Below are 22,600 nucleotides of genomic sequence, written 5' to 3'. Positions count from 1 at the left end.
GTGTCGCCCCTGCAGAGCTCCGTGGCAGTGTCGATGAGGGCTGTGAGCAGAGGCCGGGCTGTTGCTTGCTGGCGCAGGCTTTGTGGAGACAGCTGCCCGTGTGTCACAGATCCCCAAACAGCAATTCAAGATGTGGCTATTGTGCTCCAATTCAGCTGGGCTCTCTCTGTGACACAGGGTGACAAGGAAAGCCTGGCCACTGCCTCGGAGGGGCTGCATTGCTGTGCAGAAATGGCAGAAATGGGCTTTCTGTGTACAAGTGTCCGTGCGAGCCATTTTCCATAGGCAGGGGTGGGGATCTGGAACCACTTCTTCCTGGAGTAACTCCCTGTGGGTTTCAGGAGCAAGAAACTCCTTTTTCTCCCTCTTGGCCATTTGCAGGTCAGTGAAGGAGACCCTGGAATCCAGCCTGTTTGAGGCTCAGCAGTGCTTATCGCAGCTGGAGATCGCAAGGAGTCATCTGGAAATGCAGCTGCACACAGTCACGCAGGCCAAGGAGGTGATCCAAGGTGAGAGGCTGGTGTTTGTGGAGCTGCCCCTGCCTGGGGAAGGTGGTATCCAACAGCTCTCTGTCCGCAGTGCTTCTGAGGAGTGAAGGAGCTGGAGAGAGATCCCTCCTACCCTGAAATTAAGATGGCTTCAGGTCAGTAAAGTCCAAAGCGTTGTTTGTGCAGGCACTGAATCTGCCGTTTGTCCTGTTTGCAGGGGAGGTGAAGTGCCTTCAATGGGAGCTGGAAGCAGAGAGAGATCTCCTGAAGCAGGAAAGAGAAAACGCAGCGCGACAGCTCTTGGTGACAGAACAGCAGCATAAGGATAGGCTCAGACTTCAGGAGTCTGATCACCAAGTGGAGATGAACAAGCTCCTGCAGGACCTGGTAGGAAACAATGTGCTTCCGAATTCTTCCAGCAAGCTGTGTGGGCTGGCGTTAGGAGAACAGTAGCCTGAGGGTGTGAAATGGCAGCAGTCATCTGTCGTCGGCCACGCGGTGCTGGGCCAGGCAGCAGAGCCAATGGCTCGTGCTTGAAGGCACGTGAGGACCCCCAGGACTGTGCTGGGACAGTAGGTGCAGCCACAGAGTCAGCGTGGGCATAAGGTGCGTTCAACAGCAGGTTGGGTGGTCCCCACCCAAAGCACGGCAGCGAAGGGGTAGGGTCTCTCCAGACTCCCGTCTGCCATGAAGTCGATTCCAAACATCGCTGCCAACTGCAGTCACGGCAGCTGCGTTCCTTTCTTTGTGCCCTTGGAGGGCTGAGAGAGGTATTGAAGCATATGGAACAGACCCCTTGTCTTGGTACTTGAGATGGTGGCCTGTCTTGTGGGTCGGGCATCAGGGTGCGGTCTCTTTCTGACCCGGCAGTCCATCTGCACCTTTTCATTGATGAAAAGGGAGGTGAGCTTTGAAAAGAGAGACTCTGAGAGCAGAGAGAAATCCTGAGGAGAGAGGTGCTGGGAAAGAGGCAGCCATCAGAGAGGGGGAGGTACCATCTCCTTCTCTCCCACCTGCTGACCCTCCGCTGAAGTTCCTTGATAGGACCCGCTTTAGGGAGGGCCCAAAGCCACTGCTGTGCACTGTTGAGGAGGGGGGTTGTGGGACAGATGAAGCTTCACATAGTTTTGAGGAGCTTGGCTGGGACTTCATCTTGAAGTCTTTTCCCCCACTCATCAGGCGAGCGAGCGGGAAAGGCACCATTCAGAGCTGCGGGAGATGCTGGAGCAATGGCGGGAAGAGAAGGCAGAGACAGAAGAGGAGCACGCGAAGACGCTCTTTGAGATGAAGGAGAAAGTTGCTACTATGCAAGCTCAACAGGAAGAGGAAGGAAGCAGAGCGGAAAATGCCAAGCAAGAGGTAAAGAGTGTGAAAGGGGAACTTGTGTGGTTCTTTGCAAGTCTGGAGCTGTGGGGGATGGCTGGATATGGGGCTGCGTGGAGCATGCCCCCCGTGTTTTCTCTGTGGAATTTGGTGAGGAGAAAGGCGAGCAGGTCTATGTCTGGGACTAGGAATCGGACCTCTCATAGGAAGCCAGGCAGGAGCGTCACCTTTCAGTTGAGATTTTTGCGCTGCTTTTGTGTTCTTATTTTTTTTAAAAAAACTTACATCATAGTCTCTTGATAGTTCTCTTAACCGTCCTCTTTTGATATTTACTGATACCCCCAACTGTGTCTCCAGGGATTGAAATGGCAGGGCAGCACTCAGAGGTGACAGTGTGTCCCTGTAATGTCAGTACTGTACCCAAGTCTACTGAATCCCTTAAAATGGAAGTACTGTTCACCAAACCTCACTTAGAAGACAGGGGTTTCTGAAGGAGCTGCTAGCTTCAGACCTCTGGCAGCCTTGCATTGTCCCTGCTGCTAGTGAGGGGCAAAAGGGGCTGTGGAAAGACAGTCAGGACAGAGCAGAAGAGGAGGGAGCCCCTCACCAGCAAGGCGAGACACTTGAGAAAAGCCGCACGTTTTCCTGTTAGATGACTAAGAGTTTGTGGGAGATTGAGTCCCAGACGGAGGGTGGATGGACCGTGTTTATCCTGCCAGTCTCCCTTAGGAAGCGGTGTCTCCAAGGGGGCAGACGAGGAGCGAGGGGACCAGCAGCAGAGTGCCTGGAGAAGGCGTGAGCCCATGGGTCTTTGAGTCTCGGCACCCAGATTTTGTAGGGGAAGTTCCAACCCGTCTTCTGTGTGTTTTGTGCAGGTCCTGCTGGAAAAGGAGCGTGAGAAGAGTGCTGTGTTAGAGAGGATACGGCAAAGGGAGGGAGAGCTGCGAGAAGCGTACCAGCAGGTGGAGCAGCTCAGGCAGGAGGTGAAAGAGCAGCAAGAGAAGGGGCAGGTGAGTGTGAGGAGTGGGGGAGGTTGCAAGGAGAGGCGGTTGGCAAGTGGCCGTAAGCTGGGAGAGGCAGGTACGCGAGTGAGGGGCAGGAGGAAGGAGAGAAACCCCAAGTCCTGGGTCCGAGGAGGCGAGGACTACTGCAGGCCCTGAAAGCCCAGAGCCTGGTAAGCTCCAGAGCCGAGCAAGAGGAAGGAGGGGTTCCAGTGGCAGCAGAGCTGGGGAGCAAAGCAGAAAGAAGTGGCTGAAGGAATGTGCTTTTGAGACGGACAGAGGAAAAAGCTGAGCCCGATGGCATGTCCCAGTAACTGCTCTGCATTTGTTTTCACAGAACATGACAGAAAAGCTGCAAGCAGAGCTGCAGGAAGCTCAGAGTACAATGAAGGCAGTGGAGAAGAGGCACAAGGAAGAAATCGGCACCATGAGACAGGAGATGCAGATCCTTCATCAGCAGAGGGATGCCCTACAAAACCAGGTGACTGAAAGAGCAATAGCTACTCCAGGCATCACAGAGACTATCTCTGCCCTTCTTGCCTTTCCGTTGCGCAGCAGACTGATGGCATAGTCCTTCTGACTGCCATCCTACTGTGGGCTCTGTCTCAGCTACTGTGAAGGAGACTTACTGGTCAGCTGAATCTCAGCTGCTGCCCTGGACAGTTGGGCTCGTCCTTTAGCTTGTTTGCCAGCGATCATCAGAGCGGATTTCTGCTAGCCTCTTACTGCCAGCCTTGTTTTTTAAGGTGGTGTTTCACATGAACGTGGGGACCCACTTAGATTTTTAAACAAGTTGGCTGTATCCATTGTGAATCTGTTGAGTAACATGATAGAGTGGAATTTAAAGTCACTCTTTCCCTTTCCTCACAGTATGTGATATGGCTAACAGTGAGAAGCTGTAGTCTGACCTCTTTGTTCTGTTTTACTTGAGGTGGAAGAGTTGACATCTCAGCTAGCAGCCTCCAAAGAGTCCCAGCAAGTGATTGGCCGCAAAGCTCAGCAAGATCTGAGTGAGGCACAGGAACTGTCAAGGCAGAAGATGCTGGAGGTTGTGCACCTCCAGAAGATCCTGGAAGAGAAGAGGAGTCAATGGGAGGAGGTAGAACGTCAGAACAAGGAGCTTCAAGTGTGTCTGCAGGAGGAAAAGAGTCGATGGGAAGAAGTGGAGCGTCACAACACAGAATTTCAGGCTTCGTTGAAGGTCCTGGAGAGTGAAAAAGCCAGGTAAATGAAAGCCTGTGAGGCTCTCCATTCTTTTTCATAGATTCCCTTTTTCAGATCAGATATGATTGGCTCTGGCAGCATTTCCTAAAAAGCAGAGTTCTGAACTATCCGTGTGGATATGTTTCATTCTCTTGGTGTTGTGTTTCATTTTCTTCTCTCTTAATCCTTCAATTACAGTTTTTCTAAAGACAATGGCTTTCAGAGAGTAGTCCTTTCCTTAAAAGGAGGTGTTCTTTTGTTAGGTCAGCATATTAATACTGTTCAATGACACTTGCAGGATTTTCAAACCTGAAACACCCCAAAGGAGGCAAGACGAGCTGCAGTAGAATGAGCTAGATAGATGCATGAGCTCTGCCGTGGGTCCTATAAATTTTAAACATTTGGGATCCATATCAGTCTTCCATGCTGATACCTTCAGTTTGCAGAAGCCATCCTAAAACCATGATTTTGAACTAAGCCATATTCTCCTCTGAGGCACTCAAGAAACAGGAATGCTTCTTATTGCCATCTGTTTCCTTGTTGCTCCAGAAATCTCAACAGGTGTCCAGAGAGGCTTGAGCAGGATCCCTGCCAGCCTCAACAGTTAACGGGTGTTACTGACTGAATGCAAGAGAGAAGAGGAAGGGTAGGTAGACTACTTCAGCTGGTGAAATCCCGCCAGTCTTCAACACATACCTTCATTGAAGAGGAGAAATAGAAGGCAGTGCATTCCTTGCTTCCCCTATGAGGGATCCAGCATATTATCTAAGGATCTGAGTATTTCCTCCAAGCCTCCGTTACCACTTCTGGTATTGGCCTCCGCTTCTTTAGCTGGAAATAATATGGCTCCTCGCAAGTCTTACAAACCTCCCCAAAGATCCCCTTGCTGTCAGTTGCTGCTGTTCCTACCAGGACATATGAGCTAGGGGAAGACGATGCTCTTCCTTATTGACAAAACCTCTCCCTTGGAGTCTCATTAGTCAAAAGAAAAATTTTCCTCTTAATGTCATCATGTCAAGACTTTGTTATGTTTATATTCACATTCCCATCTCAAGAAAGGTAGGGTGTTTAGCCAGTTATTCACCTTTTTTCTGTGGAAACAAGTGCAGTGGGCACATGCTTGGGTGTGATTGCCAGCCTGGCTTAGCACTGAGCAAGCAGCCTGGTTGTTTAGACAAAGCCATTTTCCCCTTGGTGGTGGAAGTCCTAAGAGTTTATTAAATGTTATACCTTGTAGTAATGAGTTGCATGCTCTCTTTTTCAGACTGTCTCTGTCTCTGGAAGAGAAGGAACTGAGCCTCAGAACCCTGGAAGAAAACAACCTTGCCCAGCACAATGAGGTGTCTCAGCTTCTTTCTGCTATTCACCAGGCCCAGCAGCTCCATTCAGTTCGCAGAAGAGAAATACTTCTCACCCTCTCTCACACACACAGAGCTTCATTTCTGAGGTCTGAAAGCATGAGAGCCTGACGGTTCGAGCTTTCCTTTGGGGATGGGGAAACTTCCTTCTGCCCCCTTAGCCTCCAGATACCTGTTTCTAGCTTATTTTCCTGTTTGAATCCTTGGCTTTGTGCCTTCAGTTTCCAGTGTGTTTTTTGCTTGAAGTAACTTCTCCTTCATTCCTTCCTCTACTGCCTGCCCTGCTGCCTCAGTAGCAGCACTGTCCCTGAGGCTCTGTACATCTGTGTTCTAGATACAGTCACTGCAGGAGGTCGTGCTGGAGAAGGAGGCTAGCCTGGAAACTCGAGAGAAACAGCTGCTACAGGACCTGGAGGAGTCCCGAGCAGGCGAGCGGGGCTTGAGGGACTCTCTGCGCATGCTGGAGGCTGAGATGTCTGAACTGCGCTTGAGGCTTTGTAGCACAGAGAACAGAGCAAAGGCGTTGGCCGCAGAGTGCCAGCAGGCGAATAGCTCCCGCTGTGAAGCCCAATCCCAGCTGGACAAACTGCGCTTGGTTCTCCACCGCCTGATGTGTGACAGCAGAGACTTAGTCACTTGGAGTTCAGGCAAGCGCGGAGGCTGGGTGAATAATTCTATGGAGCACGTATAGGAGAGCAGATGGAGGGAGGGGTGGTTCTTTGTCATCCTGATAGGATGGACTCATGCTTTCAGCTGAGGCTGACTCAAGCCTTGGGAAGTCTGGAAAGCCTGATGTCCCTGCTGAGAGACAAGTCTGTATGTGGAGAAATGACCAGTATCAAAACGAAATAGGGCCCAAGTCATGTCAAGTGATAAGCATGTGCATTCTTCCTTGGGGCAACGTTGACATTAGTGGTCATCAAAATAACATTAGCTTGTGACACACGTCTTGCTGTAACGTCAGCTTTAGGATGACCTCAAAAGCACTGCCACCTTCTCCTGTGTATGAAGAGGCCTTGTTTGTTGGAGACCCTTCAGTTCAAGCTTGAAAAGCGTGGCTTCTCTCTTCAGAACAGGGTCGTGTCTGGGGCCAGACTGTTTCTCAGGCCAGGGACCTCCCTGCAGAGCTCCCCATGGACAGAGTGACAGCAGTCCTACAAGACCTGCGTCAGCACCTGAAGCAGACTCAGCAAGATCAGGTAATGTGTGTCTGGTGCACCCAGAAGTCCTGTCCCTCTGCTAGACTGAAGTGACAAGCAGAGTGCCAAAGCCAGAAGGGGTGTACATTCTCATAGGCCAGGTGGGCTTGCTGCCATGGGGAGCAAGGGGAATCATGATCACATCTACCATGGCTGTCCAACTGCCCCTTCCTGCCTTGGCTGTTTTGGCCTTAGTGTTTGTACCTCTTTGTCTGCTGCTAGCAGTGGCTCTGTGAGGTGGCACTTCCCTTCTTACCTCTTTCAGAATGATGCGAGGAAGAAGATACAGGACTTGGAGCTGGAGCTGAGCAAGAGGCAAGCTGAGAGGGACCATTTCAGTGCCCACAATCAAGAGCTGCAGAAACAGTTGGCTCAAAGCCAGGAAGGTACAGCTTCTCCTTTCCAACCCACTGATGCCGTCCTGTCTCACCAGCGGGGATCTCTGATACCACACCAAGGAACTAGTCACCTCTTCCTTGAACCTCCAGGCCGTCCCAGAGCCTCTAGGGCTACTGGCCTCTCTGTATCATAGCTAGACAGGCATTTCTGCTTCTTTCTCTATCATTTGTTTTCCCACACTCCACATCAGAATTGCTTTTTCATCTCATTTCATCTCTATCTGTAGTCCTTCTTGCTTCAGGTCTCGGTACTGGTGTGATGCTCAATTGTTCTTGCCTTGCTGTTGTCCTAGCATCACGGACTATTTCCTTCCTTCATTTTTTTCTGCCAGTGCACAACGTATTCCCCTAGCATTCTTTTGGACAAACACCACAGTGCATTTTCAAGCACAACATTGACATCTGTTCTCTCTAACGTCTCTTAAGTCTTCCTGGTCAATGAACTGTGTCATAGTCAGTCTTCACTTTTGCTGCTTCTTCCTTTTCCTTTAGGACACTAGATCTGACTCTCGCCTCCTGTCACTGTCCTTGTTTCCTTGTTGTTGGTTCTACCTGCTTCTAGCACTGTGGGCAATGTGCTGCCATGCCCTTATCCCTGGCCTTTCAACAAGCAGATGAGCAAACGCATTTTCATATTCTTCTGAGCCTTGCCACTTGTGTTCTTTTTTTCTCCCTGCAAGTTTCCTTTATTTATTTCTGCTTTCAAGGTCCTTGGGGGCTTAGGGCCTGGAAAACACAGGGCAGGCAGATAAGGGAATGATGTTTTCTCTTTAGGATGCAAATCAATTTGGTTTTGCTTTGCTTTTCACCTTCTCCTTCACCTTTTCTGCTGCAGAGACACAGGTGGCAGAATGCACGAGGAACTCTCTACAAGCTGCCCTGCAGGAAGAGGCCGCTGCTCAAAAGGAGGAGGCTATGGCTCTACATCAAGAGGTGGCATCTTTGGAAAGGAAACTGGAGAGCGCTGAGAAGCAAAGACAGGATGTCCTGGTGAGGCTGGCAGATGCCGTGAAGGGCAATTTCTTCAATATTTTTTGGCCTTCTGTTAATAATTGTAAGAAGCAACGTTTTCCAGCAGAGAGCTGATTTTTGGGTGGTCTTGTTCAGTCCACACCTGAGAAGATAAAGAGTACACAAACGCTGACTGAGTTTCCCTCATTTCCCCCTCCTTTCCGCTTATCGTTCCTTATTTCCCAGACTTTTGCTTTCCTGCGGGGCCATGTAGCTGAATTAGCAGGGTCACCACCTCGGGTAAGAGAAGACAGTCTAGAAAGAAGAGATCGGGAAGATGACCAGTAGCGCAGAGATGTGGAGAGACCACAGACCGCTACAAGTGCAGAAGAATATTGTTTATACCAGTGGTTGGGTTTTGGTTTAACTTTTCCAGTTGTATTCTTCTGAATAAGTAGGAAAAGGTGCTGTAGTCATATAAAACTCAGTTATGATTCACCTCTGCCTTTTGAAGCTTTAGTCAAAGTAATTGTCAAACTTGCCCAAACCTTGCAATGTAAGTAGAGACAATTATTTGTGTCCAAATCTATATTTAGATTTCTAAATATCTGGATCTGGAAAAAGGATTGAGAAGACCAAGTTTGCTAATAACGGAAAGCTGTTCAATGAGAGCAGACAGCGGGGAGAAAATAGAGAAATGTGAGAAACAAAGGGGCTGATGCGGGTAAATCTGTATGTCTGCAAGGCAAAAACTAGTCCTGCTTTCAAACACAGAATGACAGACTGTGATCTCCCCATTACTCTTTCAAGAGGGCACAGTGGGGTTCTAGAGGATGGTACCATGAAAACCCTACACAGTAGAGGTAAAAAAAAAAAAAAAAAAAAAAAAAAAAAACCAAAACACAATCGAAGTGTTCTCCTCTCTTTCCTTCCTCCCTAACAGAGAGGACATTGTCATGCCGCTGCGTAAATCATGTTTAGTCTGGGCTTTAAACCCTGGCTTCAGTTCTGGTGGCTCCTCCCCAAAAGAACACACTAGAGCTGAAAGAGGTTCAGAGAGAGGCAAAAAGGAAGATGGGACAGGCCGAGTAAGCTGGGAAAGACACAACCTAAAGGGTGGCGCAGGAACGGTCTACAACATCCTGAGAGGCAGGGAGAGAGGGGGCCGCAGTCCTTCACTCTTTTCCAAGAGGTGAACCAGAGCCGTGTGATGAAGGCAGGGAGAGCCACACTGCAAGCAGATGCCAGGAGGTGGTATGGTGTACTTCCAGCAGAGCAGACGTGTGGAACTCCTTGGCAAAGGGTTTTGTAAATACAGCAGGTCTGTAGGGATCGAGAGGAGACTGGAAGTCCTCACAAGCTGGAACAGTGCTGGGCTGGGGGAGGTATTATATAAGTCTACCCCACTCTCAGGCTTTCTTCCCCGGGTGTGCATTTATAGGCACCATTATATACGGGATACTAGCCTGGACATCTGAGCCCGTGCAGCTGTTCTGACAGGATCGGTATTTTCCCACTTCTCCATTTACAATGACTCCAAAATCAGTTATGGACAGAGTTTGATAAATACAGTACAGTTCCCAAATCTGAGTGACAGGAGAAAACTTACATTTTTCAGCGAAGTAAGAGAGCATCTGTTGTTCATTTCAGTGACCAGTCCAGCCCAAGCCATGACAACATCAAACAGGGAAACCAACTGAATAACACCAATATTCTCCTAAAAGCTCCAACTTCAGCCCTTGACTACCATTGGAGTGGGAATTCAGACTTAGTATGAAAGTCCAAGATATGTAGATGGAATTACTGAATCTTTTCCTCCCTGTTTTGCAGCATGAACGAGACAGACTGCAAGCAGTTAAAGAAAAACTGGATTGGGAGATAAAACTTCTTCAGGAATCAGTGACAGCCTCTGAAACCCGAGCAAATACAGCAACAGATGTGAACCACTCCCTTGCGCAAGAACTCCACACTACACTGTCCATGTTAAAAATCAAAAATGAGGAAGTGGAAATGCAGTGGGAGAAAATCCAGATGCTCCAGAAAGAGGCAGCAGAGGTAAAAGCTTTGCAGGAGAATCTTACTCATATGACTGCCATCCTGTCTGAGAGGGAGGAAGAAATGAAGTTATACCAGGAAAAGGTGAGAATGCTGGAAAAGCAGAAAGAATTGGATAAAACTACTCTTGATCAGGTTATTAAGGACATAACGGAGAAAAAAGAGAAGACAGAATCCCAGCAAGAACACATACAGGAGCTGGAGAAGCAGCAAGAAAGACAAAGGATTGCTGTGAGAAAAATTAACAAAGAGCTAGAGGAGAGAGACCAGAAGATCAGATCCCAGCAAGAACTGATAGCAGAGCTGGAGAAGCAGCGAGAAACGCAGAGGACTGTGGTGAGCAAGATGAGCAAAGAGCTGGAGGAGAGGGACCAGGAGATCAGATCCCAGCAAGAACTGATAGCAGAGCTGGAGAAGCAGCAAGAAACGCAGAGGACTGTGGTGAGCAAGATGAGCAAAGAGCTGGAGGAGAGGGACCAGGAGATCAGATCCCAGCAAGAACTGATAGCAGAGCTGGAGAAGCAGCAAGAAACGCAGAGGACTGTGGTGAGCAAGATGAGCAAAGAGCTGGAGGAGAGGGACCAGGAGATCAGATCCCAGCAAGAACTGATAGCAGAGCTGGAGAAGCAGCAAGAAACGCAGAGGACTGTGGTGAGCAAGATGAGCAAAGAGCTGGAGGAGAGGGACCAGGAGATCAGATCCCAGCAAGAACTGATAGCAGAGCTGGAGAAGCAGCAAGAAACGCAGAGGACTGTGGTGAGCAAGATGAGCAAAGAGCTGGAGGAGAGGGACCAGGAGATCAGATCCCAGCAAGAACTGATAGCAGAGCTGGAGAAGCAGCAAGAAACGCAGAGGACTGTGGTGAGCAAGATGAGCAAAGAGCTGGAGGAGAGGGACCAGGAGATCAGATCCCAGCAAGAACTGATAGCAGAGCTGGAGAAGCAGCGAGAAACGCAGAGGACTGTGGTGAGCAAGATGAGCAAAGAGCTGGAGGAGAGGGACCAGGAGATCAGATCCCAGCAAGAACTGATAGCAGAGCTGGAGAAGCAGCAAGAAACGCAGAGGACTGTGGTGAGCAAGATGAGCAAAGAGCTGGAGGAGAGGGACCAGGAGATCAAATTCCAAGAGGAGAAAATAATGATTCTAGAACAACATGGTACACTACAAGTCAGAAATCTGCTTGTGGATCTTGATCATGTGAGAGAAAACTTGAAGGAGAAAAACTTAGAGCTTATGTGTCTGAATCAGCAGATACAAGAACTGGAAATGGAGAGAGAAGAGGTGAAATCTCTGCACGCAAACCTTGAACACCTGAGGGCAGTTCTTAAGGACAGAGAGAATGAGTGTTATTCTCAAAGGGATCAGTTAAAACTCTTGCAGCAGTACAAGGAACAGCAAGAGGGGCACCTGCAAGAGCTTCATGGTAAAGTAGAAAAATTGACACTTTCTTTATCTAAAAAAGATCAAGAGCTTGAGTCACAACACAAGCAAATCCAGGAAGCTAAAGAAGGCCCGGAAATGCAGTTAAGGACTGTCCATCACCAACTGGAGCAGGCCTTAGAAACCTTAAAAGAAAAGGACAGGCTCATAGACATCCAAAAGCAACAAGCAAAGAACTATGAGGAAAAAACAGAAGAACAGATGAATGTCTTACACAGAGACTTACAATACACTAAGGCAATACTGAAGGAAAAGGAATTCATTATTCAATCTCAGAAGGAAGTGATTGTGGCCTTCCAAAAACAAGAACAGGACTCTGAACAGCAGAAGGAAATTCTGCAGCATCTTCAAGTGGAACTAAAAGAACAAGAGCAAGAAATTTTATCCCTTAGACAGCAATGTGAGGCATGCAAGGACAAGGAAGAAAAGCATGAAGCTGAGCAAACAAATCTTCAAGCAACAAATCTGACTCTGAAAGAAAGAGAAGAAAAGATAGGTGTTCTGGAGGAGGCTATCTCTAAGCTTCAACAGCAAAAGGAGGAGGCGGTGATGCAGACTAAAGCCATACTGCAAAAACTAGAATACTCTGAGTCTTCTATAGAAGCTAGAGATCAAGAGATAGTGTCTTTGCAAGAGCGTATCCAGGACCTTCAAGAGCAGAAGGAGTTAGAAGGGAAGCAGGCCAAGAGTCTCCAGCAAGATCTAGACAAAATGACCCAAATGGCGAAGGAGAACCATTTGGAGTTCTTCAGGCAGACAGAACAAACAAACATGTTCTGGCTTCGTGGTGAAACCATGAAAGTAGAACTAACATCATGCCGGAAGCAAGTAAATCTGCTGCAGGAAGCAGTGAGGAAGAGAGATGAAGACAATGAAACTCTTAGGCAAAAACTCCAGCACCAAGAACAAGAACTGAAGACCTTGCAGAATCTCCAGCTTAGGCTAACTGAGAAGAATGAAGAAGCTAGACACCACAGAGAGCCAGAGAAGCTCCTGGAAGAAGTCTTGCCTGAGAGGGAACAAGAGACCAAGGCTCAAGATCAGCAAAAAGAGTTAGAAGAGGAAACAAGAGGTCTTCAGGAAGATCTGCAGCATGTTCAGCAGACTCTGACAAAGAAGGATGAAGAGATCAAGTCCCAGAGAGACAGAGTCAAGTCTTTAGAGAAGACTCTGGCAAGGAGGGAACAACAGCTGAGGAGGCAGAGCGAACTCCTGAAACAATTGACGTCAGCTTTGCGATGGAAAGGTGACGATGAGACGCTAAAGAATCAACTCCAGAAACTGCGAAAACGGGAGGAAGAGGAAGCGGAGAAGAGGAGAGTTCTCCAGGAGAGAGAGGGTCTCTTGCAAAGGCAGAAGGAGCTCACCCAGCAACTGGAAGAAGAGCGGAAAGCAAAGCGGGAAGCAGTGGAGCGTGTGATTGCTGTTTTGAAGCAGACCGAAAGCGGAGAAATCGAATGGAAGGAGAAGGCACAAGCACTGACTGGTGCCCTTTCCAAGAGCGAAATGGCCAACAGGACTCTGAGGGAAGAAATCGCTGTCCTGCAGAGTATGGTTTCCGAGAGGGACAGGGACCGGTTCCATCTTCAGGTAGGCACTGTGACTGATTATCAGTCTGCTACAATCAGAATCCCAGACTGGTCAGGGTTGGAAGGGCCCTCTGGAGATCATCTAGTCCAACCCCCTGCCAGAGCAGGGGCACCTACAGCAGTTGCACAGGACGGCGTCCAGGTGGGTTTGGAATGTCTCCAGAGTGGGAGACCCCCACCTCTCTGGGCAGCCTGTGCCAGTGCTCTCCTCACAGGAAAGAAGTTCTTCCTCATGTTTAGATGGAACTTCCTATGTTCCAGTTTGTGCCCGTTACCTCCATATCTTGTCCTATCACTGGGCACCACTGAAAAAAGACTGTTCCCATCCCCCTGGCACCCTCCCTTTAAGTATTTATAAGCATTAATAAGATCTCCCCTCAGTCTTCTTCTCCAGACTAAAAAGCCCCAAGTCCCTCAGCCTTTCCTCATAACAGAGATGTTCCAATCCCCTCATCATCTTCGTAGCCCTTTGCCGGACCCTCTCCAGCAGTTCCCTGTCCTTCGTGAACCGGGGAGCCCAGAACTGGGCACAATATTCCAGATGTGGCCTCACCAGGGCAGAGTAGAGGGGGAGGATGTCCTCCCTCCACCTGCTGGCCACACTCTTCTTGATGCACCCCGGGATGCCGTTGGCCTTCTTGGCCACCAGGGCACATTGCTGGCTCACGGTCATCCTGTTGTCCACCAGGACTCCCAGGTCACTTTCCACGGAGCTGCTCTCCAGCAGGTCAGCCCCCAACCTGTACTGATGCGTGGGGTTATTCCTCCCCAGATGCAGTACCCTACACTTGCCCTTGTTGAATTTCATTAGGTTCCTTTCCGCCCAACTCTCCAGCCTGTCCATGTCAAGCTGTACGGCGGCACAGCATTCTGGCGTGTCTCCCAGTTTTGTGTCATCAGCAAACTTGCTGATGGTATACTCTATCCCTTCGATGTCTATGAAGGATGCTAAAGGTCTTTCCCATCAAAGTATGGGAATTTATATTCCCATAGAGACATGATGTACTTGGTCAAAGAAAGGCTATTTACAGATGCTGTCAGAGATTGTTTCAAGGAGCAGCTCATCCAGAAACCCCCGAGAGGGGAGGTGCCTCTTGAGTAGGCTCAGAGCAGCGCACAGGGCTTGGCTGATAATCTGCTTTTTCTCAAAGAGCAGTTCTGTAGTGATGATGTAACGGGTAAAGGGAAGGGAGAACAAACCCAGAGTATTTTATGACTGCAGAAATACGTGTTTCACCCACATCCTGCATGGTTGTTTGTCCAAGGACAGAGAGTAGAACTATGGGCAGGAGGGTATGTAGTGGAGTTCAAAGAGGAAGACCAAAGGTGTTAAAGAGCTTCCCTGAGAGGAACCTGTAAATGTGGAAGTCTTCAAGATGGACAAGAAATGGCTGAGAGAGGGAGCTGGAAATACTGCAGACCTTTGTAAAACCGTGAAGTGGTGGAATAGGAAATGAATGTTTCCAGTCTCTCTCTGAAGAGAATGGGGGATATTGAAAAAAACTAGCAGGCAGTATGTCTAGAATAAACAACTACAAGGCCTAAAATTTCTCCAAGGTGATCTGGAGGAGGCCCCCTAGGAAGGGAGTGTGTTGTTTTGGCCTGTGGACCAGGAGAAGATGGGACGTAGCACTGTCCATTCCTGAATCCGGTCACTCCCCGAGATGTGTTGATTGTGGCCCTTCTAACCTTTCTGTGGCACCAGCTCATGTGATGTCCCCTCTGAATTCCCAGCAGCCTATTGCAGAAGGGCAGCAGCTACCATGGCCCTCGGAGAAGAGACTCCTGTCGGAGCGGGTGGAATGTCTGGAGCGAGCAGTTGCAGAGCTGGACCTGGAGAAGACGGAGCTGAAGATCTACAACGCTGACCTGAGGAGGACTCTTGAGGAGGTAAAACAGGCTTTTGTTGCCTCTGCAAAGGCTCCCGGTCCCCTGGAAGACACCGCGTTTCCACCGACAGCACTTTGGAGTCCTCTGCTTGTTTCCTTCCCTCTGCCTCTTTCCCCCGTGGACGCACACTTTTGTCTTTTCCCTCTCTCCTGGCACCCCGTTGCCTTCGCAGATGCACCTTCACTGCGGTACCCCCCTTCTTGCCCCAGGGTCCCCGTACACACACACACTTGGCGCTCTTGTGTCAGGAAGGGGCTCCTCTTGCTCTTTCTCTTCCATGGGCTACTTGGAGTGCTCTTTGCCCCCGGCGTTGTGGGGTGCAATGAAGAGTCTGTGAGCAGACAGCTCCTTGCCCTGATGTCCAGAGGTGCCTTTGCTCGTCGTTTGGTGGCAGGTTTCTGTGACCCTTTCTGCTATGCAACGTGCAGGTGGAGCGTGAGCGGAGGAGACTGAAGAGACTTTGCAGAGGTCGGTCGCTGCCAGATGCAGGTGGAGTTTCTGCTGCTGAGGCTGAGCAGCCTGAGATGCCTGCTTCCAGCCAGGTGAGAACAGACCCTTCCTTGGTGGAGGCAGCTCTGGCCGTACGGAGGAAGGATGTCAAATGCCAGGGGCAGCAGCCTCCAGGGTAGACCTCACAGAAGTTGAAGATAGACGGTGGCCCTGACCAGAGTGGAGACCAAAAAGAAATCCTTGCCTTTTCTTCACAGGAGGAGTCTCACAGGCATTGCTGTCGTCGACTAGCTGAGTTGCAGAATCAGGTGAGGAGCAGGAAGGGTCTCCTCGAAAGCCGCTGTGTCTGTAGTGATGGGCACAACTTTGCCCAATGCCAGAGCCGAGTTTGGTTTGGCTGTCGGGAAGGGAGTCCATCAGGCAGTGGGAATAGCCAGTCAGACCTGTCTGTTGGCCATGGCCAAACAGCATCATTCCCCGAGGTGTAGTCTCTGACGTGCCCACAGGTCAGGCAGGGTGGGAGAGGGAGTGGAGGAGGTGGAGGAGACTCAGACAACTGGAACTCACCGGAAAACAGAGACAATTTGAAGGACGTTCCCCTTGAGTGTTCCTCATCTCATTGACTGTTTCCATTTTCCCCTGACTTGGTTAACAGTGGAGTTTGCATTGTATCACCGCTCCAGGGATCTGAGGCAGTGCCAGAGCTTACAGCCTTCAGGCAGTCATTGGTCTCGTGTTGCTGTACTGTGCTCCTCTTGATCCCAGTATTGGACTGAGTCAGAGACCCAAGCTCTGTATGGACATTTGTTTTATCAGTGTTAAGAATGTATGTTCCAGCTACTGAGCCCTTTTGCATCCTTTGACAGTGGCACTGGCAGTAGCTGCCAGACTAATGTTCCATGTACTTTTATGAGTCTGGTACGCCCTGGTCTCCCTGAAGAGGTGAATCTTCACCAGCTGTCAGGGCAAAACACACGTAATATTTGCGTGAGCCAAGTACATGATGGTTAGCTCTGTCAGGGGCACCAACAAGTTCTGTCTTAAAGGGTCTGCCTCATCTTGGTGACCCTTCCTGTTTTCCCTTTCCACGTGCTCGCTGCCAAGTTTCTAAACTAGATGATGACAGAAGAGCTCTTCAGTGCACTGTGTAAGCAGCAGCCCTCCTGCTGAGGAAGAAGCCTGTGGGACTGAGGGGGCAGCAGCCCAAAGGAGTTGGGTTACTAAATGCTGTTGGAACCTCTCTTGTTCATCTCCATGTGAGGTCTGGGTGTTGTGTGTGTGAATGGTGTGCCAGAAAGCAACTGGACTTGTTGGTAATGTGAGCTCAGGTGAGGGTGACTCTGGGAACCTGTGACTTCCATTCCAGGAGGACCAAGTGTTTGTCGGGGTGGGCGTCAGAGGGTGCATCTTCCCCAGCAGCCGCTACCGTGGAGCTCCGTATGGCCCCAAGCGCGTGGGCTTGTCTGAGCTCGGCCTTTTGCCTCTTTCAGGTGTCCCTTCTGCAGACGCAGCTGGCACAAGAACGAAAATACAAGCAGGACTATATTGAGTGCTGTGCAAGGACCAATCGGGAGCTGTCAGACCTTCACCAAGAGCTGGCTGACTCCTTAGCAGCTGTGGTCCAGGAGCCCGAACCTGCTGTTCTGGAAGCAGAGGCCCAGAAGCTCGATCGGTCTCTGAACCTCAACTTGGCACCAGTATCTCTGGACCATCAGTCTCCTGAGAGACAGCCATTGCATTCAACAGTCTACGTGTGCCAGAAGCAATGACCTGAGGTAACAGGATCAGTGCACAGCAAAAGTCCTCAGTAGGAGCCACATCGGGGACCTCCTGTACCAGTTGAAGTGTGGCAGGGGCTTGGTTCAAGGCCTGAGTCCCAGAGCAAGAGAGAAGTTCAGAGCACAGTGTTCGGAGAGCACAGCGGCAGCAGTGGTGGGACAAAACTGGTGGTGGCTGGTGTGGATGGGGTCAGGCGTAGGCCTGGAGAAGCAGGATGAACCTGATGAGCATGTAAAATTTCTCCTTTTCCAAAGCGCTCCATCACAGCCTGCCTCCTCAGTCTCCACACAGCCCTCCATATGAGGTTGTTCTTGTCAGTTTTTGTACTGTATACAAAGACTTTGTGTCTGCTTTCATTTTTTCAATACACTTCTCCAAAACACTGCACAGGCTCTGAGCAGAAATCTCCTTCCAATGATGTCCTGTTACTGCTCTTTCTTCAGCTGCTGCTCCAGGTGCACTTCCTCTTCATTTCTTCTCTCACACAGCCTCAGCTGCTCCTGAGCAGAGATCTTGGCTCTCTCCAGCTCCTCCACTTCACCTGACAGAGCTTCATTCTCTCGCTCCAGCTGCAAGCACAGAAGCACACGGCAAATCAAATACGCTGAGACTCACTGTGAAGAAGGTTTGGCTCGGACAGAAAAAGGAACATTTCCATTGTCAGTCAGTCACGCTGTCGAAGGCCACGAGCTCTGAGAAGCAGCAGCAGCAGGAGACAAATATCTGCCAAGACCTTTGCCTACCCTGCTCACCTGCAGCACAACTTTCTTCAGCCGCACTTTATCCAGTGCCAGAGCTTCATTGCTACTGCTCACGTTGGCTGTTGCCACACGCAGATCAGCGAGTTCAGCACTCAGCGCGTTCTGAGCCCCTCTCAGCTCTGCCACTGACTGCAAAAGAGAACAATTTCTGTGATCTGAGGTGAGGAATGAATAGCAACACATGCTAAAACATTGAATAGTGATGAAAACTAAGATAAAATATGAACAAAGTCTAGGCTGCAAAAATACCTCTAGTAATAAAGTGGTCAGCTGAGAAGAACGCAGCACCTCCTTACTCGTGAACCAGGCACGAGGGAAAGCACCATAGGAGTCTCTTATAGATACAGTAGGGGTTCATCTTTTTGAGTTCCCGAGTCTTCCAGCTAGGTATACTGGAAATGTCAAGATGGATGGGTGGATGGATGAAAGTTGCAGGGCTGGACCTTTCTCTGCAATTACCTAAAGACACAAAACCACCCTCCTTTGTTTTCCAAATTATGTTTCCTTCCAGGCCTGGGGATTATGAGAATCCAGAAGGAATGCAAAGGTGTATTTAATGACTGTGCAGAACAACTTTCACCTAGGTTGGGTACCTATGTATAAATATGGAGCCAACATCAAAAGAACGTGAGACCAAAGGTTATGTACAAGCATAGAAAAACATCCATGCAAACAACAATAAGTGAAGCAAAATCATTTCAATGGAACTTAACATCCATGTAGGCAGAAACAAGCCAAAGCAAAAAGGGCAAAATAACTTTTTTCTTACAGGCAGACCATCGGAGTTCCTTTGGGCATAAAGATGACCACAATATAAGGATATTTAAGAAATTATTCTGGGGTCACATAAGAGTTGGGTAATGCATTTTTGTCTGAGAAAGTCTGAGATGTTGGGGGCTTGATTTTTTTTTTTTTTTTTTTTTTAATGAAAAAACCCTCAGGACATTTATAATGCCAAACAAATGATTTCCAGGGACAAAATGTGAGCATACGAGAATAAAAACATAGGCAAGGAGAGAGAACTGTGTATGGAAAAGGAAGCCCAAACAAGAAAAGAATAATCCCTGAAAAACAAGACTTCTTCGGGACATAGCTATCCTCGGGCAGCTATTCAAACAAAAGAAAAGGACACAAAGATAAGCCCATCATCCCCCACAGTCACAAGTCCAACTCACAAGCACGAGGCGTGTGTGGAAACGTAACATCTCGACTGACCTTCAGGTTATCTCCCCTTTGTCTGACAGATCGGTACAACTCCGGATGAATTGGGGAACAAAGGGAAGACGGAGAGTCCCATCTCACCAGGAAGCAAACCCTCTCCCCCCGTGGCTCTGGCTCGGCAGCTCGTTCTGAAGACGGGGGATCTGTGAGACCCCTGAGCTGCCGCCCCCCACACCACCCGTGGCAGCTCAGCGCCTGCTCTCAGTGAGACCCGCCAAAAAGGCAACAGGTCCAGAGTCTCCACCGGCAGAGAGAGACGAGAGAGTCGGGACCACTCTCAGACCACCGTGCTCAGGAGGCCACAAGCCCACCTCTGCGCCCAGCAGCTCTCAGAGGAGGGTGCAGCTGGCTCCCTGTGCCACGGCCACCACCCAGGGACGGACAGAGTCCCCAGTGGCTCTGCGGTGGGGGCAGCTGCTGCCCGGGCAGCCCAGAGGAGGCGGCAGGGGTGCAGAGGCAGGGCAGTCCACTCCAGGCTGCCTCTCCCATGGGGCAACCAGCCTTGGCCCCAAATGGGGCTCTTCACCTGCCATGCAACAACCAGTCGACACACAGAGTCGAGATATTCTCTGCAGAATCAGGTGCCAGCCAGCACAGCACACAGTGCTAATTTGCCTAATTAGCCTGCTCCTTACGGACAGAAGGCCCAATTCAGTTCTAATTTCAGGAGGTTAGCTCACTTTCAAAGTTCTACTACAAGTTTATACAAAGCACTATGTCACTTTTCAGCCACATTCTTTCAACATCACTGGTGTCACCAAAATCGGGAATGAACCTCTTCACACCAATGCAGTCAGTAAGATGGCATTCTTTATTTGGTGCTGGGGACACAGGGGCCCTCTCCACCCAACGTGTCCCTCCAATACAAGATTCATTGAGACTTACATCTATACAGAATATGCATCATCATTGCATCTCCCAGAAATCATTTCCATACTCATTATGCTTCCCAGAACTCATAATAATATCACCTGGGCACGCACGCATTAAGTCCATTAGGGGCTTCACAGGGTGTCTTGGGGTGGTCTGGTGGTGGCACAGGAGTGAACTCTCAGTGCGCTCTTGGTTTTACTCTCTTGGAGTGTCCTTCAGTTTGCCACTCTCTGTGGCCACTGTGGCTGGTTTGGGCTGATGATAATAGAGGAACCCTTTGTGTGCATTGGGGAGATAGAAGCTTTTGCAGTTACAGATGTGGCAGGGGGTGGTATTCTTCACTGTTTGTTCTTATTCGTAATTGCAAAAATGGCATTTAATTACAAGAAGTTCTAATTAGGCATTTACATATTTGCCAGACTCTTAGTTCCTAGTTGTAACACTAGTAGAAGCTTTTCCTAACCCACATGTTTACCAACCACTCTCTTTGTCCTTTCAAAATAGTGCAAAATGGCTTTTATTAACAAGAACGTAAAAGCCCACTGTGACTCGGAGACAAACTGAAACAGGACAACTGCCCCCCCCATTGCCTACAGCAACACAGAACACGTTCCACAGCTTAGAAAGGCTGACCCACAGGCCACTCAGCCCCTCGCCTTGCCCTGCAGGACCTGATGTGAGGCCGGGTGGCCCCTGGCACAGGGGCAGTGCCCAAAGGCCATGCTGGCCATGCACCACAGAGAAACCTCTGACCCGCCATCCTCCGGGGAATGGCCCCACTGGGTGGGACATGCAGGGGGTCCTGGCGCAGGGCCGAACTCGCCCACAGACTCGGTGCAAGCCCTGCAGCTCCATGCCGTCCGAGGCCATGGTCATACATGGCCATGTTTGCCCCCAGCTTGAGGACGCAGTCCCAGAAGCCTTGGTACACGTTGGCACAGGCAGTGCCCGATGCCAGCAGCCCGGCCAGGTGCCCTGCCAGCCACCCAGGGGGTCAGCGAGAGCACCCACACCTTGGGGACAGAGCCCACCTTGCTCCCGGGGGGACCTGGCCACCCCTGGGCCACCGCAGTGCCGGTGCCACCCGGGCATGATGAGCTCCCCCTTCCCCGCAGGACGCACACCAACCTCCCGCCATGCCATGCTCGTGCCCAGCCCTTCCTGTGTTTGCAGAGAGCCCAAAAGCGCTGCTCTGCCGGGACAGGGAGCCCATGTGGGGGCAGTTGGGGCACCCCACACCCACCACCGGCAGCCCCGGCCCAGGGCAGAGGGCAGCGACAGGCGGGGAGAGTGGGGAGGCACGGCCAGCTCAGCACTGGCAGCCAGGACCCACCGGGGAGAGACGCACAGCCTCGACCCCGGCGGGAGGGAGGGAGGGAGGGAGGGAGGGGACCCCGCCGGCCCCCCGCCTGCACACCCCCGGTGCCAGCAGGGAAGCGGCCCCTCCCAAGACCGGGCACCCCCCCCCCCCCGCCCCGGCAGCCTCACCCCGGGCCAGCAGCAGCACGGCCGTGCCCCCGCGCCGCCGCCCCAGCCCGGGCTCGGGCGCCGCTGCCGCCGCTGCTGCTGCTGCCGCTGCCCGCACCCCCATGGCCCGCAGCGCTCCCCGCCCGCCGCTGAGCAGCGGCTAATTAAGGAGGGGGCGGGGCCGCGGCTAACGAGCGCCCCGGGGACACCGCTCTCCAGCAGCCCGGGAACCCCGCTGCCGCCCAGTGCCCTCACCTCCGTAAGCGGGACCCCCTCTCTGCACAGGGACCCCCTGCCCGCGGGGCGGCCGTGCCAGCACTCCCAGCCCCCTCCAGCCCCGGGAACCCAGAGCAGCTGGGAACCACCACTCTGCAAAGGCCACGGGTGCCCCGAGCCAATGCCGCGGGAGCTTGGGGCTGAGAGACAGGAAGAAAAGTTTATTTACAACAAAACAACAACAACTATTGAAAATAAAGTACTACAACAACAACAACTATTTACAGATCTTTCTTTTGCAACAACCCCTCCTCTGCCACTGGTCCCGGGATCTCTGCGGGCCCTGCAAGGAAAGCAAGCGGCACGGTCGTTTGGCTAACGAGCAGCCCCTCTCCTGGCAGAGCTGGGGGATCCCGAGGCGGCTCCGCGGCAGCAGCTGCTTTGGGTCGGGGTTGGCCCCGATGGGCACTCGCTGTGCCACAACCCTGGGACACGCTGGGGAGAGCGGGACTGTGCCGCCTGCACTGAGCCCCGGCTGGTCTCTGGGGGAGACTGGGCTTGCCCGGCCCTAAGGAACCGCTCCCTTCCCAAAGCAGATGGGTGCTCAGGGCAGCACAGTGGTGGCGGTTCTGCCACCAGGACGAGGGCACCGGGCGCCGTGTCCCAGCAAGCACGGACCACCCACCCCAGCCCCAGCCCCAGCCTGGTGGCAGGCGACCCTCCCTCCCTGTGGGCAGTGGATGGGGAGCACATGCCTGTCCAGCTGCTCTTTAGTCAGTCTCCATTGGCATCTCTTCCTCTGTCTTCATTTCAACTTCCATTGCCTCATCCAACTCCACATCTACTTCCATCTCCTCATCCTTCTTAGTCTCCCACTCCATCTCCTCATCTCTCTCCACCTGTCTCCACCTCCATGTCCTCTTCCGGACCACCATGTC

The 22,600-nt window shown here is 51.0% G+C and overlaps 1 protein-coding gene across 1 annotated transcript in view; it reads left to right on the top strand.

The window, feature by feature from the left end:
• LOC309678353 (uncharacterized protein) overlaps positions 1-18,039 on the top strand; it is a gene marked incomplete at its 5' end in the record, with an annotated part of 31,754 nt that extends 13,715 nt beyond the window's left edge. The window contains 17 exon segments of the mRNA XM_082491361.1: positions 382-509; positions 706-875; positions 1,668-1,847; positions 2,687-2,821; positions 3,150-3,293; positions 3,744-4,036; positions 5,280-5,439; positions 5,708-6,020; positions 6,445-6,572; positions 6,838-6,958; positions 7,806-7,960; positions 9,752-13,006; positions 14,740-14,895; positions 15,324-15,437; positions 15,603-15,653; positions 16,836-17,090; positions 17,092-18,039. Coding sequence (XP_082347487.1) covers positions 382-509; positions 706-875; positions 1,668-1,847; positions 2,687-2,821; positions 3,150-3,293; positions 3,744-4,036; positions 5,280-5,439; positions 5,708-6,020; positions 6,445-6,572; positions 6,838-6,958; positions 7,806-7,960; positions 9,752-13,006; positions 14,740-14,895; positions 15,324-15,437; positions 15,603-15,653; positions 16,836-17,090; positions 17,092-17,124 — 5,791 coding nt within the window. The 3' untranslated portion in view covers positions 17,125-18,039.
• Between the last annotated feature and the right edge of the window lie 4,561 nt (positions 18,040-22,600).

The sequence above is a fragment of the Vanellus vanellus genome (genome assembly GCF_965231255.1).
Source record: "Vanellus vanellus genome assembly, chromosome: 15".
NCBI classification, from domain to species: Eukaryota; Metazoa; Chordata; class Aves; order Charadriiformes; family Charadriidae; genus Vanellus; species Vanellus vanellus.
This window is presented reverse-complemented; position numbering and strand designations above follow the sequence as displayed.